The sequence below is a fragment of the Hyperoodon ampullatus genome, assembly GCF_949752795.1.
Source record: "Hyperoodon ampullatus genome assembly, chromosome: 11".
In the NCBI taxonomy this organism is placed as follows: domain Eukaryota; kingdom Metazoa; phylum Chordata; class Mammalia; order Artiodactyla; family Ziphiidae; genus Hyperoodon; species Hyperoodon ampullatus.
The window spans coordinates 36,940,080-36,960,003 of record NC_136924.1 but is presented as its reverse complement, the minus strand read 5'-3'; the positions used below and the strand labels follow the sequence as shown (position 1 = coordinate 36,960,003).

Sequence of the window (19,924 nt, the reverse complement as noted above, 5' to 3'; positions counted from 1 at the left end):
GGCCTCCCTTCTGGCCTGTCGTTGTCATTCATAGGGGATCAGGGATAGAATCACCAGAACCAGTGCTGGGACAGAGGTGGGAAAGCTGTGTGAACTTTTTAAAATAAAAAGGAAAAACCCCGCCTGTTAGTCCATCTCGCTCAATCCATGGAAGGGAAGAGGCGGGTGGCGGTGTCCTGGGTGTCCTAGCATCTGCGTGCCGCACGGTGACCCTGACTGCACCTCCCCGTGAGGCCACCTCCCATCCCTGGCTGTGCATATGACCCACTCCGGGAAGAGCAGAACCTTGGACGTGCAGCTGGCTAGACAGAAGGTGGGAGAGGTGTGTCTCAAAGACAGTTTATTTGTAAATCAAAGAGGCCGGGGGCCTTCGGCCTCCCCACCCTCCTCCTGAGCAAAACCTGACAGAACAGAGGAGGTGCTCCACCTCCCGAGGTTTCTGTTCAGCACAGCGGGCCCGGGGCCCGGGGCCTCTGGTAAAGACCCTGGTGGGGTAGAGCCCTCCCCCGGGTGCTGAGAGTAACAGGCTGGGCCGGGCCCCCACCTTCTGCTCCTGCCACCTGCTGCCCTCCACCAGCACTCTGGCACCCAGGGCGGTGTCCCCGGACTCCCTACCACGTGCCCAGCCAGAGCTCCCGAGTGTGTCCTCCCCTCAACCTTGCAGCTTGGGGTGGGTGGCCAGCGCCGGGCTGTTCTCTTCTTGCTTGAGGAAGGGGCCTGGTAGCCAAGGGGTCTGGGGAGGCCTGGGTGTGACGGGATCCCTGGAGGAAGAGCATCACCCGTCTATGTCCCAGCTGAAAAGGTGGTGCTTCACCAGCATGTCCTGGACGCCCTCCTTCAGGGGCTGCTTCTCCTCCTGCACAGGAACAGCCTTCCTGTCACGGCCGCAGGGCACACCACAGGGCCCAAGGGGCCAGAGTGGTCCTCACAGGCGACACCGGCACTCAGGGCCCCCCCGAGGCCTGCCTCAGCACCCACGCATCTGGGGGGGACCCGCCAGCACGAACACCCACACTGCCCCATCCACCATCCCTCCCGGGGAAGGCAGGACCCGACCACCCACCTCTCTCTTTGCAGGAAGTTCCCAGTCTTGGGAGAGGCTAAAAGCGAAGCAGCAGAGGACCCTGGAGGCAGAGGGAGAGGAAGGCTGTCAGCGGCCGCAGGGGGCTCGGCCCGCCCCTCGGCCCACCCCCGGGGCCAGGCCTCCTCACCGCAGCTCGCACTTGATCTGGACCCAGCCGGGGCTGCGCAGGAAGGACCAGGGCTGGTACCACTTCTCCACGGCGGGCAGACTGGAGCAGAGCACCTCCAGCCACAGGTGCAGGACCTGCTCACTGGCCACAGGCAGGGCAGGGTCGGGGGCGGCTCCAGGCAGAGGGTCCTGAGGACCGTAGGCGGGGCTCTGCCCCCCCACACCCACCACGCTGGGCCACCCCTACTCCAGGGCCCCTCCATCTGCACCCCCAACCTCCCTCCGCTTGGTGGCCTATACAGGTGACCCTGCCTCCTTCCCTCTCAGCCACTCTGGCTCCCCTGCGTGGGGAGACGTGCCCAGGGGCCCAAGGTCCCTGCGGCCCCCACTCCCCTCGGTCCTGTGTCTGAGACTCGGCCACCGCCAACCCAGGCCCTGGGGCCTCAGTCCCGCCGGTCAGCCAGGGAGCAACACGCCCGCTCGCTGGCCGGTGGGCCCACAGCGTGTTCCGAGCAGGTCTCGGGGACCCCTGCCCCACCACTCCAGGTCAGAGCAGCCTGGAGGCCGCCCCTCTGCTGCGTGGCAAGTGCAGAAACACCGCCCTCAGCCTGGCCAAGGTCCGAGCCTCGCACAAGCCTGCAACACCCCCGGCAGGCGCCCCTCCCTTGTTTGCAGCCTTCACTGCTCACCTTGCTGAAATCTGTGCTCCCCAAAACCCGAGCGCCAGCCCCCCGCCCCAAGCACTGGCTGGTCTCACGCTGGAAGAAGGACTTCGGGAGCCACCCTGGCCGTCTTTCACCTCCGTCTGCCCAGCTCAGGCACCCACCCCGTGGCCCCCACTCAGCAGCGGTGCAGACACTCACTTGAGCCCCACGCAGATGAGGGAGCGGAGCTTGACGTCCATTTGTGCGTGTGCAGCGTCATGCGTCACGTTAACGGACTGCACAGCCTGGAGGGCACAGCTGTCACTCAGGTGTCCCCAGCTCCCAACCCTGAAGGCCTGTCCCGCCCATGGCCCTGCTTACCCGGTAGAGCAGCTCCTCTGGGGTCAGGACTTTGCCATCTTCATCCAACCTGAAAGGGGGGACCAAAGCTGCCAGCGCTGCCCTGGTGGGCTCAGGCCACTCCCTCTCCCTCCTCCACCCCCAGCCCCAGGCTGCCGGGTGACCCTGATAGGAGGATGACCCTGCCAGGAGGACACCGAGACCAGGGCAGGGTTACCTGTATGTCTTACACAGCACTAGGCGCGAATACACCGAGTCGAAGTCTCTCTCGACCTCCCGGCCCGCCGCCTGGGGGGCAGGGTGAGCGTCGGGCAACGGGGTAGGTACCAGGTCAAAGCCACAGAGTCCAACTGAGTTCAGGTCACCACCCCACCAGCTCCTGCCACCAGCTCTGCAGGGCACAGGGGCTCAGGGAAAAGGACTGACTCACCTCCTCGATGAACAGCCAGGGGTGGCAGGCGCCCCCAAGCAGGGAAGGCTTCTTCAGTCCGTGTTCAAACAGGGCCTTCAGGGCCGGGCAGAGGGTCCCTCGCACGAGGTCCGTGACCCCCTCTGTCACAGAATCGTCCCCCGCAATGGAGTACTGAGGGTGGAGGACGGGGTCTGAGACGCCCCAGCCAGCCCCTCCCTGTCCTCACAGCCACTGCCACAAGCCACACGCACTTGGGACGCAGGCCCTGCAGGGAGGGTGCAGGCCTCGCGGGGCAGAGGCAGCAGCGGCTCCGGGGACGGGCCTGCCTCGTGCGCACCCTCACCTCCTTGCTCCGCTCGTCCAGGACTTCCACGAACTTTGCTGGAAACCAGCCTGTGGGAGAAGCAGGGCCCGTGAGGAGCGGGCGGCCTGGTGTCCTGATGCTCCCTGCAACAGGGCTGAGGACACACGGGAGCGACGCACGCCGCCGTCTGAGCAAACCCAGTGCCTGCTGCAGCTTCCCAGCCAGGCCCGCCTTCCCCTCGCCCAGCAGACGGGACCAGACGGAGGCCTCACCTCTCAAGCCATTCAGCTCCCCCACCCAGCAGTGCTCGTCCTTCTGGGAGATGATCTGCAGAGGAAAAGAGCGGGAAGCACAGCTCCAGTTGCCTGGCTTCGTCCTTGGCTGGGAGCTCTGGCCATGTGAGGGCTCGGCCAACCCGCCCGTGGCCCCGGGGCTGGCGGGACGAAGGCGTCCACTCCCCGCTCACCGTAATGATGTCGTTCTTGCGGAAGCCCAGCTCGTCATCATCGTGGCGCTCGAAGTCCAGCAGGGCCTTAGCCCGGCGTGGGTGGCCGCGCGAGCATGCCACGTAGTTCTCGTGGTCCCTCTGGTGGCTCTCCATGCTGTAGTCCGGGCTCAGCTCCTGCTGGGGGAGCAGAAAAGCCCTCAGCGAGGGGCCGCTCGGAACAGGGCTAGGGCCCCTGCTTGAGCTGTGTGCACAGCCCGGGACCTGAGGCTCACCACACTGCAGTTCTTGGGGTCTGTGCACTGGAAGTGGCGTGCCACGCGCAGGATGGCTTCCCGGAGGTCGGCCACCAGCTCCGTCTGCTTGATGTTCTTGGCCTTGAGCGCCTCCAGGTCATCCTCCCCTGCGAGGCCCAGAGAGCAATGGTGGCCGTGGCCCAGCCCGGCCCTGTCCCGACTCCAGGGAAGCGCAGAGTCCACACGGGGTGTGAGGCCAGACGCCCGGCTCTCGGAGCCCAGCCCAGCGCTTGGTCACCCGCGTGGAGTTCTCACCAAAGAGCAGCGACGTGATGCCAGACTTCCTCCGCTGGGTCCTGCGGCGGACAACCTGCAGGCGGGGAAATCAGGTCGGCGGTGGCCCCAGGCACCCGGCGCCCAGCCAAGTGGATGGCGCCCCAGCACTGGGGACGGTGAGCAGAGCCCTTCTGTGCAGAGGCCCGGCCGGCATCTCACTCGTGCCGCCTCCTCTGACATGGCCTCTGAGGCCGGCTCTGAGTCTCAGAAACATATCGTCAGTTCAAATCTGGGTCTATCTAGGCGGGTCCCGGCAGAGATGCACCAATGACAAGGTGGTGGGTCCCTGCACAGCTGTGGTCTGGCCAGGCCGGGCCCTGGGTGCTGAGCTGGAGGGGACGGTGGTGAGCTGGGGCCTCCTCCCTCACGGGCCCACCTGAGAGAGGCTGGCAGTGGGGCTGGCGCCCAGGAGCTGGCCCTGGTCGGCTAGGAGGTAGGCCAGGTGCTTGCGGCGCTGGCTCTCCACGGCCACGTCAGTGAGGGAGCCCGCCAGCCGCATGGCCTCCCCCAGCAGCAGGTCCGCGTCCTCCATCTGCGACGGTATGTCCGACAGCGTGTTGAAGATGGAGGCCGAATTCTCCGACTGGATCAGCTCCTCCTCCTGGGCCATGCAAGGGGGGCGCTGTCACTGCCTGGCTGACCCCAATCAGTGGCCTCAGGCATGTGTGACTTCCCTGGATGGTCCAGCTGAGCACAAGGAGGCCCTGCCCCAAGAGAGAGACCTCCCTCCTCCCTGGGGCGTCTCCAGGGGGGCCAGGGCTCAGGCCACATGACCCTGAGGCCCGGACTGGAGCAGAGGTGGAGGGAGGACAGACCCCGAGGCGGCTGCCAGGACAGCTGCATCTGGCACCCGGGGCTCCGGCCTTCACCTTGAGGCGCAGCATGCCCAGCGTGGTCTGGAACAGCACCAGGGAGCCCTCGTAGAAAAACAGGTCCCAGAGGCGCAGCAGCAGCCTGATGTGCACCACACTGGCAAAGGCCGTGAGGAACCAGTGCAGTGTGATGAGGGACAGCTCTGTGGACACAAACCAGAGGCCCTGAAGCTGGGACCAGGGACGGCCGGTGCGGAACCGCCAGAGAGGAGGGCCATCCCCCAGGCTCGCAAGCCGTGGAGGAGGTGGAGCGAATCTCCCAAAGCAGCAAGAGGCCATGCCTGCTCCACGGCAGAGAGGAGGCGGGGTGTCAGGGACCGTCAGAGAACAAGAGAGCAACGAAGGAAGCGTGAGTGGCTGTCGTCAGACGAGCTCCTTTCCTTCTCCTGAGCTGCCAGCGCTGCCCGGTCCTCAGCTGGGTCCTGAGGCCTCAGATCTGCAGCACCTGAGCCAGAGCTCGGGACCCCTTGACCTCAGAACAGCAGTGAGCTCGGGCCCTTACCGATGTCATGCTCCTGGAGCAGCCTGTCCAGCCGAGGCAGGTACTGGACGATGAGGTGGCGCAGGAGCCGCTGGTCGGTCTGGACGCCCAGCAGGGTGGTGCTGAAGTAGGAGGCGGGGAGCAGGTCCTCGATGATGGCGCACATCATCCAGAAGGCGTCCTCCTCCTCCAGGAACAGCAGGAGGCAGGCAGCCACCTGGCCGGGGCAGGGGGGTAAGGGGCCTCTGCCCAGGTGTCCGTGCAAATTAGAAGAGGCACCCCCTCGGGGGTGACCAGTTAGAACAAGCAGCCTCTGGGCGGGGGGTCACACCACAGACCGCATGCCGGCCTCGGGCTCGGAACCCCTCCCTGCTTGGGAAAACTCCCTCCACCCCCTCCTCCAGGCCTACTGCCCCCGTCCCAGGCTGTGCTCACCATGCCCGTGCCCTGGCAGTAGCCGATCTCCGGGTAGAGCCAGGCCAGCGCTCGGAGCACCCTGCGCAGGCGGGGGACACCCACGCTGCTCCCGTGGGCGAAGCAAGCGTTGCTGGGCATGGTGCGCAGCAGGTCCTTCTCGATCTGCTGGCAGCCCCGCCCACAAGAGCCTGTGAGGTGCAGAGCAGGCGCACAGCCTCCAAACCCCTGACACCGGGACCCCCGGGAAGGAGGCCGGGGGCCCCTGTGTGGGGCAAACCTCAGGTTGGCTTCTCTCCCAGGAATGGGGATTCCTCAGGCTCCGGGTCAAAGTCACCCTCCTCCCTTCAGGATTAGAGCCCAGCTGGTGTGCAGCTGGTGCCACGTGATCCAAGGGGGAGCCTCTAAACATAAAATTACAGATTCCCGGGCCTCAAGCCACAGCTGTGGAATGAGAATCTCTGGAATGAAGCCTGGAAACCTGTATTTAAAATCTCCAGGGGAGGGACTTCCCTGGTGGTCCAGTGGTTAAGAATCCGCCTTCCAATTCAGGGGACGTGGGTTTGATCCCTGTTCGGGGAACTAAGATCCTACATGCCGCACGCCACAACTAGAGAAAAGCCCGCGTGCTGCAACGAAAGATCCCATGTGCTGTAACAAAGTCCCGACACAGCCAAAATAAATAAATGAATAAATAAAACATAAAAAAAATCTCCAGGGGATCCTAATGGGCACCGGTCCGGTGGCCTTTTTGACAATCCCTCCCCCCCCGCCCCACCCCGCCCGGGCCCCCCCGCCACAGAGGGACCAGGAGGAAGCTGGCTGGCTCCAGGCACACGTCTGTAGGTGCAAGGACTGCCCAGGGCTGCCTCACGGCTGCCGAGCTCTCCCGGGCCCCCCCGAAGGGCCTCCCCCTGCCCCCCCGCCCCCCCAAACAGGGCCCCACCTGCTTGGCAGCAACGGTCTCATCGTTGGCGCTGTCCTTCACGATCTCTCGGTAGGACAGCTCGGAGTTCCTCTTCTTCTGCAGGGCCCCGGAGAGCCGCATCCACAGCTGATGGGGGGAGCACGGCACTCAGTCCCCAGGGGGCCCCTGAAACCCGCAGCCCCCGCGGGCCCCGCCTCACCTGCGGCCTCATGCTGTGGGGCACCCCAGCCAGCACCAGGGAACGGAGCTTCTCCGAGCGGGGCAGGGAGATGGCAATCTTGTCCCAGGTGAGGTCCCCCACGTCGTGGTTGTGGGTGAACTCCAGGTGGGCCTGCCAGCGCAGCCTCTGGGGGGGGTCCTCCAGCAGCTGGCCTGGGCGGGGGGCGCCGTCTGCGCCTGTGAGGGAGGAGGGAGAGCGACCCCTGCCGCCTGTGCCCCGAGAGCAGAGGACTGGGCTCTGGGTCTGCCGCCCAGATCTCACCGCCGAAAGCCAGGGCCACCTTTCCAAACATCTCCCGTGGCACCCCAAACAGCCAGCGCGAACTCTTCGCTTTCACCCCCAAACCAGATCGGCGAGGCCGCCCCCCACCAGGTGCTCAGGCCCCTCCTCTTCAGAGCACAGGCAGAACCTCAGCCCTCTCGCCCCTCCCACTACGGCCCTAGTCCAAGCCACCATCTCTCGTCTGGGTTAGAGCGACAGCCTCCTCACCGGCCGCCTAGTCCTGCCCTGCCTCCCTAGAGGCTGCTCACAGCCCTGTCACAGCTCAGAGCCTGTCACCAGACACAGCGCCCGACTCGCACCCTGGTCCCTCCACCCCAGCTCTTTCCCACAGATCCACTCGCCTCAGGGCCTCTGCACCTGTTATTCCCCTTCCTGGTCACACTCACTGCCTCACTTCCTCCCAGTCTCTGTTCAAACGTCTCCCACCTCCCCTCCTCTCCCAGCCTCTTCTTGCCCCCAGCATACATTTGTTTGTTTGTTTACTGCCTGGGAACTCACGAGGCCAAGACCACCTCTGGTTCTGTTCGAGGCACTGGGGATGCACAGTGGGGCGGGGCCACCCCACAGAGCCTCATCCTTACTCATCCTAAAGCCATGCCCTTGGCCTCCACTTTCTGAAACTTCACCTTCAGTGAATTCACATAAAGTGCACAAACTTTAAGTGTACACTTTGTTGAGTATCAATAAACAAATGTCTAAACACTGAACGCTGTCCCCATCAAGATACAGAATACTTCCATCATCCTAGAAAGTTCCCTGTGCTCCTCTCAGGCCCAGCTTTTACCTTCTGAATGTCTGCCTGCAAACTAGAGAACAAGGAAGACTCATCAGAACTGGGGATATGAGTGACCTGAAGATGAATGGTGTCAGTCAGTCAGTTAACGTCTGGTTGGTGAAAGGCTACCCTGGGTTCTGGCAGACAGCGTTCCAGCAGCCCACTCGGCAACAGCAGGTGTCTTTACAGTAGAAAATAATGGAAATGGCCTAGGGGCCTACTTACAGAAGAATGGTTATAAAAATATAATGACAGGGACTTCCCTGGTGGCACAGTGGTTAAGAATCCGCCTACCAATGCAGGGGACATGGGGTTCAAACCCTGGTCTAGGAAAGATCACACATGCCACGGAGTAACTAAGCCCATGCGCCACAACTACTGAAGCCTGCGCGCCACAACTACTGAAGCCTGTGCGCCTAGAGCCCGTGCTCTGCAACAAGAGAAGCCACCGCAATGAGAAGCCCTCGTACAGCAACGAAGACCCAATGCAGCCAAAAATAAATTTTTTTTTAAATTTAAAAAAAATGACAAATCCATTATAATTACAAGGATAGAACACAGCTACTGAAAAACATGCTTTAAAGAGGTCTTAACTGACAGAAAAAATGCTCATGGAATAATGTTGAGATATAAGAGCAATATAAAAACATGTATATGATATCATCTTAGTTAAGAAAAGTTACATATGGATACACACAAAGCCAGGAAAAAAATACATTGAAATGTCAGCAGTTATCTTCAGGTTGTAGGATAATGGGTTAATTTGTTTTAATCTTTATATCTTGATGTACTTTTAAAATTCTCTATAATGAACATTATTGCTTTTATTATCATATGAAGATCAATAAAATTAATCTTAAAAAAAAACCCAGGGAATTTCCTGGTGGTCCAGCAGTTAGGAGTCGGTGCTTTCACTGCCAAGGGCGTGGGTTCAATCCCTGGTTGGAGAACTAAGATCCCGCAAGCTGCACAACGAGGCAAAAAAAAAAAACCCCAAAGGATTCCAGATGCTTATAACAGCATCACCGTCAGATGTGGCTCTGTCCCTAATTCTGGAACATCTGAGTAAAACATCTAGAGCCCGAGGCCACAGCAGTGTAATCAGTCACTGGAGCTGGTCCTCCCCAAGGACAGTGGAGAGATTACACCCGAGGGGCTGTCTCACCTTCCTTGTCCACGCGGAAGCCGAACTCATCATAGCAGAACTCTGGTTGCTCCACTGCCTCTTCCTTCTAGACCCAGGAGTAGGAAGAGTCAGCCTGGGGCTGCGGGCGCTGCTGCCATGCCTCCTAGCCTCCCTGACTCAGACCAAAGGCCACCCTTCCCTGAAGCTTCTGTGGTCATCACTCAGCTCCGGGGGCCACGACCCTCTTGAATTCTCCCAGAGTTTTCCTTGTTTTCCTCAGAGGTCAAAGATAAAATCAAGGCAAGAAACATGTTTTATGCATTTCTGTGTCCCCATAATACTGAGAGCAGAGTGTCATACTTGTTCCCCAACCTAATGCCCGATTCACAGGGAACGTGGAGCTAAGATGCTGTCTCTGATGGAGGCTTCTGACCCTGTGTGAATACGGGGGAGTGGCCCCCCTCCCAGGATGCCTGCAGCGGGCGGTGGGTCCCCTAGCGTGCCCCAGCGTGGGAGCAGAGCCACTGGCGCCCACTGGCTGACTGCTGTACCTGTGTGTACTTGGCCAGGATCTCCTGGGGCCACATGCTAGGAGTCAGGGCTGAGAAGGGGCCACTGGCAGAAGGTATGTGGCTTCCTAAAACCAAGGAGGACCAGGAATAGGAGATGAAGAAAATGCAGAGCATTCGGGGGGAAAATTCAAGTTGAGACACCCCCTCTCCTTTCCTCTCCCCGCCGTCCCACCCCCCAGAGCGCCAGCATTAAAGGACTGGACCATCTAGAGTGGGATGGATGGGGGAGGGGAGAAACCCAGCAAAGTGCAACTTTCTGGAGGAAGGAAAAGGAAGCCAGCAGTGTGTTACAAGACATAACCAGACTTCATCTCCTTGCCTCTCCCTCCACCTGTGAGAGAGGATTTTCACACTGGAAGGAGAGGACAGGGATTCAGGGAAACTGAGAAGAGAGTTGCAGTAACTCTCCCAGATGCCCATCAGAAGCCTTCCTCCTTCTTCGACCTCTTACCTGGACGGTCCACGTGACCCTCGAAGGTCCGTGGAAAACAAGCCTGCTTCCCTCCCACCGGGGTGTCCTCCTGGATAAGACCCCCTTCCCCCTGGAGAGCCTGTCGCCCCATGTCCAAGCCAGGCCCCTGCCTCCCACCTGACATTGTGTGGAGAGAACAGGCAAGTCTTCTGTAGATCCAGACTCGGGAGTTTCCTATCCTAATATCTTACAGCTGGAAGGCTCCTCAAGCTTCATCTGGTCCAGAAACATTTGCCCTGGTAGGAGTGCAAAGAGGAAAGTCATTTAATGCAGCCCCTCTCCTGGGAGTCCTTTCTACCCGACTCTGATTTGCTGGCCCAGAGGTGGTGGGGAGGTAAATCCTGGCCACTGTTTGACAGGGAAGGAAAAGTCACACTTGAAAGAAAAAGCCTCCTATTCTGAACATTTCATCCGAGAGCATACACTCTGAAGAAGCTACAAAACTATTGTTCTCCAACAGCTCTGTGAGCCAAGAGGAGGGTCTGCTCTGTTCCCATACTACTAAGGAAGGAGAGGATCACACAGACAGGCTTCCTGATGCTCTGTACTCAGGCAAATGTTTCTTAAAAGAGAAAACAAAAACCAGCCACCACCAAAACTTCCATGAATAGGTTCCTGAGCCAGAATTTTTGAGGAATCACTTAGGTACAACACTTCTGAGTCAGTACCTCCACTCACCCGACACCGACGTTTCCACTTCATCCACCAGTCTGCTCGACCACACCTTCCAGCACCTCACAGCTGGGAAACTAGGAAATTGCCATCTAAGTCTCTCACGTCACTCTTTAACCCCTGCCTCCCTCCTTTTTTTGTCCTCTTAAAAAATGACTCAACAATTAAAAAAAGACAAACAGCCCAATTTAAAAATCGGCATAAGGGAACTTCCCTGGTGGTCCAGTGGTTAAGACCCCACACTCCCAATGCACGGGGCCTGGGTTTGATCCCTGGTCAGGGAACTAGACCCCGCATGCCACAACTAAGAAGTCCTCATGCCACAGCTAAAAGATCCCATGTGCCACAACTAAGATCCAGAGCAGCCAAAATAAATAAATAAATACTAAAAATAAATAAATAAAAATGGGCATAAGATTTAAATAGACTTTTCTCCAAAGAAGAGACGTAAATGGCCAATGAGCAGGTAAAAAGATGCTCGACATCATTAGTCATCAGGGAATGCACAGCAAAACCACAATGAGATTCCACTTCACACCCAAGAGGATGGCATACTGGAGACAAAAGTCTTTTTTTAAAAAATATTTTATTTTATTTATTTATTTTTGGCTGCGTTGTGTCTTCGTTGCTGCCCGCAGGCTTTTCTCTAGTTGTGGTGAGCAGGGGCTACTCTTTGTTGTGGTACGCGGGCTTCTCATTGCAGTGGCTTCTCTTGTTGCAGAGTACGGGTTCTAGGCATGTGGGCTTCAGTAGTTGTGGCACATGGGCTCAGTAGTTGTGGCTCGCGGGCTCTACAGCACAGGCTCAGTAGTTGTGGTGCACAGGCTTAGGTGCTCCATGGCATGTGGAATCTTCCCGGACCAGGGCTCGAACCCATGTCCCCCGCATTGGTAGGCAGAGTCTTAACCACCGCGCCACCAGGGAAGTCCCTGGAGACAAAAGTCTTAAGAGCAGTGTTTGGCCATATGGGATGAATACACTTAGGCACATAGCTCCTGTTTGTCCTACAGCAGTAGGCACCTGCCGTTAAAACTTATCTTCAAAATCAAAAAAAAAAAGACAACAGTTAGTGCTGGTGAGGATGTGGTGAAATTGGAAGCCTCCTACTCTACTAGTGGGAATGTAAAGTGGTGGCTGCTGTGGAAAGTACTCTGACAACTCCTCAAAAGGTGAAACACAGGGCTTCCCTGGTGGCGCAGTGGTTGAGAGTCGGCCTGCCGATGCAGGGGACGCGGGTTCGTGCCCCGGTCCGGGAAGATCCCACATGCCACGGAGCAGCTGGGCCCGTGAGCCATGGCCGCTGAGCCTGCACGTCTGGAGCCTGTGCTCCGCAACGGGAGAGGCCACAACAGTGAGAGGCCCGCGTACCGCAAAAAAAAAAAAAAAAAAAAAAAAGGTGCAACACAGAGTTACCACATGACCCGGGAATTCTGCTCCTAGTTATTTACCCACAAGAAATGAAAGCAAGTGTCCACACAGAAACTTGTACTTGGATGTTCACAGCAGAATTACTCATCATAACCAAAAAAGCAGAAACAACGCATATGTCCAAGAACCGATGAAGGGATATATGAAATGCATAGAATATCCATACAATGGAATATTATTCAGCTATAAAAAGGAATGAAGTGCTAATAACACAGGTGAACCTTAAGAATATTATGATTAGTTAAAGATGCCAGTCACAAGAGGATGAATATTGTATGATTCTATTTAAATGAAATGTCCAGAAGAGGCAAATCCCTAGACACAGAAAGTAGATTAGTGACTGCCAAGGTCTGGAGGAGAGGGGAAGGCACAGTGCCTGCTAATGGGTACAGGGTTTCTATTTGCAGAGATGAAAAGTGTTCTGGAATTGGAGAGTGGTGATAGTTACACAACAGTATGAAATACTCAAACCACTGAATTATACACTTTAAAAATAGCGAACTTTGTAGCATGTGAATTATATCTCAATTTAAAAAAATTAAATAAGCCATCAACTGAGGCGTCAGCACTTGGGCTCCCTCTGACTTCCTATTTCTAGCCTGTTCCTATTAGAACAGGCAAGAGCCGATTATCACCCACTCGAGCTTCAACAGAAATGCAGTTTGAGGGGTGGCTTTCTCAGCCTTTTTCTGAACATGAAGGCTTTTACTTCTAACTGTGAAATCAAAGGAAGGTAACATAAATGGAAGGTAACAACGGAGATGTGGGCGAAATATTTTAGGGCAAGTTGTCTTCTAGGTTTTGGAATCATATTCACCTAGGCCTAGACCTCCTTTTGCCATTTTTCAGGTGATGGGAGCTCAGAGTTGACAGCTGTTGGCCTCGTCTCCTGTGTGCTGTCTGCTGTTGGGAATTCGGGGTAAATGAGAAGGGTCAGGTGAGTGAGAAAGAAACAAAAAAGGAAAATCAAAGAGCCACTCCGAGGGCACCGTGAGAAAACATTACCCTATGGACCCTTGACTCCAGCGAATGTTGAAAAATGGGCGCGTGAAAAAAATCCCAGTTCTCTTTAAAGACACACTTGCAAATCTGGGGCCAAACAGCTTGTCCCAAGGGCAGCTCAGCTGGGTCACCAACCTCTACTCCTGCCCCCAGACACACCCTGACTGGGCCACATTTGGGCTAAATGCCCATTGTAGAGGCTTTGATGCCCAGCTGGGAGGGAGCCCTCTTGCTTCCAGACAAGCCTTGCTGAGAAACAGATGGCAGAACCCGCTTCCCTAATGGGCCAGCCATCCTAGACTTCTCTGTCTGTTCTGCGTGAGGAAAACGTAATGTCTTCCTTCAGTATAACAGGTATGCAGGGCCTGGTTTGAATCAGAATTCTGTGCTGGATGGAGTATTTTAACATTAAAGGGACTGAGCCAGAAGTTCTTAAAATCATGTCATCGTTCAGTCCTCACAGCATAATCTGAAGCAGACTATCTCTGGTCCTCACACATGAGAAAACAAGCCTAGAAGAGATGCACGTACAGTCTCCCAAATGGACCCTGATAACTGTGCCCCCTGCACCACCATGCTCCCCCCACCTCCAACTGGGGAGATGATGTCACTCGGCCACCAGCTTGACAGTGCCAGGAAATAACCCCGTGCTCGGTCAGGCCACCGCCGGCCTGGAGCCCTGGGCAGGCACACTGCTGTGGCACCAGCGTTAGGAGGGCAAGGCTTCCGAGCTCATCCTCTGCCACCTTTGTGCAGAGGCCGGACGGCGAAGTGAAGACCTCTCCAGTCAGACAGATGTGGATTCAAATCCCGGCTCTGCGGCTCCCCCCTTCTCATAACCTTGGGCACGTTCACGTCACCTCTTTGAGGCTCAGTTTTCTTCTCCATAGACTGGAGTAACGGTACCTACGTCTCACAGTGGTTATGAGGATGACGCAAAGAGCCCAGCACACTGACACACAGCAAGTGCTCAGGAAGCATCAGGCAATTAGCAGGAGTCCTCATAATTTCCAGAAAGTTGCTGTGAATATCTGGGCCCTCTACACTGAGGTTTACTCAAGGCCATATGATACTGCTGATATCCAGCCATTACAACCTGTAAAAACGACAACTTCGCACGGTTCAATGTAACACGTGCCAGCTGGGATTGACGCCTCAGAGGTAGTGATTTGGCTGTTTCTTCCAGAAGGGCAGAGAAAGCGTGGAGGAAGCAGGCGTTGTCTGTAAGTGGAAGAAAGGAGCTGTCCCTGGCTGTGGAGGACTGAGGGGGCTGGGAAGACAGTTCTCAGTCCGCAGCTCCCCTTCCCAGCCTTGGCCTGCCCCCCGCACTCATTCTCTCCACGGTTCCTGAGCACCGCCATCAACACACATAGTTCCAAGGGTTGAGACACAACAGTGAAAAACCAAAGTCCCAGCCATTACATCACAGCAGAGAATCAGACAACAAACATAAAAACAGCTGTGTTAGATGGTGCTAACTACAGTGCTCTGAGGAAAATAAAGCCGTATGAAGGTATAGGAGAGTCAGGAGAGAGGAGCCATGTAGCTAACGTGGTCAGGAAAAGCTCTTTGAGGAAAAGGTGACATCCAAGCAAAGACCCAAACCAAAGGAAGTGGGAGACCAAGTCCTGTGGCTCCTGAGGGAAGGAAGATCCAGGTAGCAGGAGCAGCAGCTGGGGAGGAGGAGGAAGCACAGTGGGAGGCGCAGCCGGCTCAGGAGGGCCTTGCAGTGCAGTACAGAACTGGAACTTATTCTCCTTACAGGAGGGTTCTGAGCAGAGGCAAACCTGAATCTGATTTAGGATTTCAAAGCTCTCTCTGGCTGCTGTACAGAGAAGACTGCAGGGCAGGAGGGGGTGACGCAGTAGGAATGCTGTTGGCTTTGCTACCATGGGGACAGTGAGAAACGGTCAGATCTGGATATAGTTTAGTGAGTCTCTGCAATAATACGTATATGCCATTTCTCTTACCAACTACCCCCTAGTCCCCAAGTTCCCAACAGGAGCCAGAAATGATATTGCTAATCTGGGCAGGCAGGTTTTTCCAGCCTCCGGTCGCTATGGAAACCTTCCTGAAAGCAGCCATCTGGGAGCTGGCTAAAGCAGCCACGTCACTGGCGGCCCTACTGTTGTCACAGGGGTACTGAGAGGCAGAAACTTTTGAAAAACAAGAAATATACTGGAGGCAGATTAAACGACTGTCATCTTTAAGCATGTAAATTTTTAAAATGCCTTTTGATCCAGTAACTATTCTCCTGGAAACTTATCTTAAGGAAATAGTTCAATAGACGCGAAAAGGTATGTACATGAACAGGTCTACTTCAGCATCATCTATACAACAAAAACATGAGGACAATTTACATGTCAAACATTAGGGGAATTAATCAAATCTGGGTATACTGACACAATAAAATGTGATTTAATCATTTCATATTCCAGTTATGGACTTCCGCCTTTGGCCAAGATGGAGTTACACGGACTGGATTTACTTTCCCAACCTGAACAACTAAAAAGCCAGAAAGATACACGAAACGATGGTTTTCAAACACTGGATGAAGATGACAGGCAGCACAGGACAGTGAAGCCTGAGAAAGAGAAAACAATTGAGCTGAGCCCTGTGATGGCCCGCTCCCGCCTGGAGAGAGTCTGCAGCCAGGACTGGGCAGCCAGGACTGGGCACCCAGGAGGGCAGAGGAGCTGAGTTGAGAGCTAGATGTGGCCAAAGCAGCCTGAAGTTGTGGAGCAGAGACTTGCACAGAGAGCTCCAGAAATCTGCAGAGAGCACCCCCAAATCTTCATGTGAATACTGGTCAGAGCACGTGTGTGAGGAAGCTACCCAAGGTTGGGAAGAGAGCACCTGCAAGCAACACAAGGAATAATACCTGAAGCTCACCCTACCGAGTCATTGTGATGTATTTTCCTTTTCAGAAACTGTGGAATGCAATTTGCCCAAACTCTGTTAAGAATTTTTTCATCTATGTTCATGAAGGATGTTTGGTTGTAGTTTTCTTTCCTAATAACACCTTTTTCAGGTTTGGTATCAGGATGATATCTGCTTTATAGAATGATTTGGGAAGTAGTCCCCCCTCTTCCATTTTCAGGAAGAGTCTGTGTAGAAACTGGTATTATTTCTTCCTTAAATGTTGAAAGGAAATCACCAATGAAGTCTCCTGTGCCTGGAGTTTCCTTCATGGAAAGATTTTCAACTATAATTTCTTTCATAGAGATAAGGGTATTCAGATTATCTTTATTCCTCCTGAGTGAGCTTTTTCTTTAAAATAAATTTATTTATTTATTTTTGGCTGCATTGGGTCTTTGTTGCTGCGTGCAGGCTTTCTCTAGTTGCAGCGAGCGGGGTCTACTCTTCGTTGAGGTGGGCAGGCTTCTCACTGTGGTGGCTTCTCTATTTGCAGAGCACGGGCTCTAGGTGCATGGGCTTCAGTAGCTGTGGCTCGTGGGCTCTAGAGCACAGACTCAGTAGTTGTGGCGCACGGGCTTAGTAGCTCCGCGGCATGTGGGATCTTCCCGGACTGGGGCTCGAACCCATGTCCCCTGCATTGGCAGGCGGATTCTGAACCACTGCGCCACCAGGGAAGTCCCCTGAGTGAGCTTTGATAGTTTGTGTACTTTCAAGGAATCTGTCCACTATCCAAGTTGTTGAATTTATTGGTAAATTTAGTCCAAAGTATGCAGAAGAAAAAAAAGCAATAAACAACAAAGATAACAGAAATCAATAAAATGGAAAACAAAAAAAAGAGAGAAAAATCAATGAAACCAAAATCTGTTCCTTTAGATATCAATAAAATCAAACATCTGATCAGACTGAACAGGAAAAACGAGAGGACACAGATTACCAATATTATCAGGAATGGAAAAGGATACATTACTACAGATCCTGGAGGCATTAAACGTATAATAAGAGAATATTATGAACAACTTTTGCCAATAAATTCTACAATACATAAAAACAATACCATCATGACCAAGTGGGATTTATCTTGGGAATGCAAGACTTGTTCAATATTTAAAAAATCAATCAATGTAATTCAGTATATCAACAGACTGAAGAAGAAAAACTATATGATTATCTCAATAGATGCAAAAGAAGCATTTGGCAAAAGTCAACATCCATTCCTGATAAAAACTCTCAGCGATCTAGAAATAGAGGAAGCTTCCTTAACCTAATAAAAGGCATCTACAAAAATCCTACAGTTGGGGCTTCCCTGGTGGTGCAGTGGTTGAGAGTTCGCCTGCCGATGCAGGGGACGCGGTTCGTGCCCCGGTCCGGGAAGATCCCACGTGCCGCGGAGTGGCTGGGCCCGTGAGCCATGGCCGCTGAGCCTGCGCGTCCGGAGCCTGTGCTCCGCAACGGGAGAGGCCGCAACAGTGAGAGGCCCGCATATCGCAAAAAAAAAAAAAAAAAAAAATCCTACAGTTAACATCATACTTAATGATAAATGACTGAATGCTTTCCCCCTAAGATTGGGAACAAGGAAAGGATTCAACATAATTCCAATCAAAATCCCAGTAGGAGTCATACAGAGAGAAGTTAAGTCAGAAAGAGAAAAACAAATATGGTATATTAACGCATATATGTGGTATCTAGAAAAATGGTACAGATGATCTTATTTGCAAAGCAGAAATAGAGACACAGACATAGACAACAAATTTATTGATACCAAAGGGGAAAGGGGAGCATGGGATGAATTGGGAGATTGGGGCTGACATATACACACCACTATCTATAAAAGAGATAACTAATGAGAACCTGCTGTACAGCACAGGGAACTCTACTTAGTGCTCTGTGGTGAGCTAAATGGGAAGGAAGTCCAAAAAAGAGGGGATATATGTACACGTATGGCTGATTCACTATGCTGTACAGCAGGAACTGACACAGCAGTGTAAAGCAGCTATACTCAAAACAAAACAAAACAAAACAAATCCCAGTAGGATATCTTGCAGAAACTGACAAGCTGATTCTAAAATTTAAATGGATAGGCAAAGAAATCAAAATACTCAAAATAATTCTGAAAGCAGAAAGTTGGAGAATTCACACTTCCTGATTTCAATACTTACTATAAAGCTACATGTAGTACAGGTGACACCGGCAAAAGGAAAGACATATAGATCAATGGAACAGAATAGGTAATCCAGAAATAGACCCATACGTATGGTCAATTAATGTTATGAATTGTGTCCCCCAAAAAAGATATGTTGAAGTCCCAACCCTCAGTACCTCAGAATGTGACCTTATTTGGAGAATGGGTCTTTGCTGATTTAATCAACTTAAGACGACCTCATTAAGGTAAGCCCTAATCCATTATGACTCGTGTCCTTATAAAAAGGGGAAATTTGGACACAGATATATATAGAGAGAAAATATGAAGAGACAGGGAGAACATCATGTGAAGCACAGACTGGAATTATGGTGTAATAAGCCAAGGAACGCCTGGGGCTACTAGAAGCTGGAAGAAGCAAGGAAGGATCCTCCCCTACAGGTTTCAGAGTGAGCATGGCCTTGCCGACACCTTGATTTCAGATTTCTGGCCTCCAAAACTGTGAGACAATATTACTGTTGTTCTAAGTCACCCACTTTGTGATACTTTATTATGGCAGCCCTAGGAAAGTAAATAATTAATTTTCAACAAATATATAAATGCAATTCAATGGAGAAAGGATAGAAGAATCACTACAAAACTTCTAGAAGAAAACATAGGAAAAAATGTTTGTGACCTTGGTTAGGCAAAGATTTCTTAGATATTGTACTAAAAGTATGATCTATAAAAGAAAAAACTTGATTAAATTCGACTTTATCAGAAGCCATTGGTGGTAGAAAATATGTTCAAATCACACATTTAATAAAGAACATGTATCCAGAATATAAGGAATTCTCTAAACCCAGTGAGCTGGAAACAAACAATCCAATTAAAAAAATAAAATGGGCGGGACTTCCCTGGTGGTCCAGTGGTTAAGAATCCACCTTCCTATGCACAGGACACGGGTTCGATCCCTGGTAGGGGAACAAAGATCCCACATACCACAGAGGCCACAACTACAGAGCCCATGTGCTCTGGAGCCTGCATGCCACAGAGAGAAGCCCGTGCACCGCAACTTGAGAGAAGCCTGTGCGCCACAACGAAGAGCCCGCATGCCACAACTAAGACCCAACACATCCAAAAATTAATAAATATTTTAAAAAAATAAAATGGGCAAAAGATTTGAACAGAAACATTAACAAAGAAGATATACAGATGACAAGCATACAGAAAGATACTTAACGTCATTAGTTATTAAGGAATGCAAATTAAAACCACAATGAGATATTACCATACACATATCAAATGGCTTAAATTAAAAAACAAACCACCTGACAATATTAAGTGCTGACGAGGATTCAGAGCAACTAGAACTCTCATACACTGCTGGTAGAAATGAAAAATGGTACCACAATTTTGGAAGACGGTTTGGCAGTTTCTTGTAAAGTTAGACATGTACTTACCGTACAACCCAACAAACCCACTCTTAGGTATGTTTATCTAAGGAAAATGAAACTTTTGTTTACACAAAAACCTGTATGTAAACGTTTGTGGCAACTTTATCTGTGACTGCCAAAATCTGAAATCTGAAAACGACTCAAATGTCCTTTAACTGGTAAATGGATAAAGAACTGTGGTACGGGCTTCCCTGGTGGTGCAGTGGTTAAGAATCTGCCTGCCAATGCAGGGGACACGGGTTCGAGCCCTGGTCCGGGA

At 53.1% G+C, this 19,924-nt stretch overlaps 1 protein-coding gene across 1 annotated transcript; it reads right to left on the bottom strand.

Moving 5' to 3' along the window:
• Positions 1–640: 640 nt before the first annotated feature.
• Positions 641–10,162, bottom strand: SGSM3 (small G protein signaling modulator 3; the record flags this gene model as incomplete). Its single annotated transcript, XM_079714907.1, has 21 exons — positions 641–856; positions 1,064–1,124; positions 1,212–1,334; positions 2,056–2,141; positions 2,218–2,266; positions 2,414–2,484; positions 2,627–2,779; positions 2,952–3,001; positions 3,185–3,239; positions 3,379–3,534; positions 3,633–3,760; positions 3,909–3,963; positions 4,306–4,530; positions 4,799–4,944; positions 5,304–5,499; positions 5,718–5,861; positions 6,643–6,750; positions 6,824–7,020; positions 9,067–9,133; positions 9,579–9,664; positions 10,051–10,162. 21 exons carry the CDS (start codon positions 10,160–10,162, stop codon positions 776–778), a joined length of 2,349 nt encoding a protein of 782 aa, XP_079571033.1. The 3' UTR covers positions 641–775.
• Positions 10,163–19,924: the final 9,762 nt, after the last annotated feature.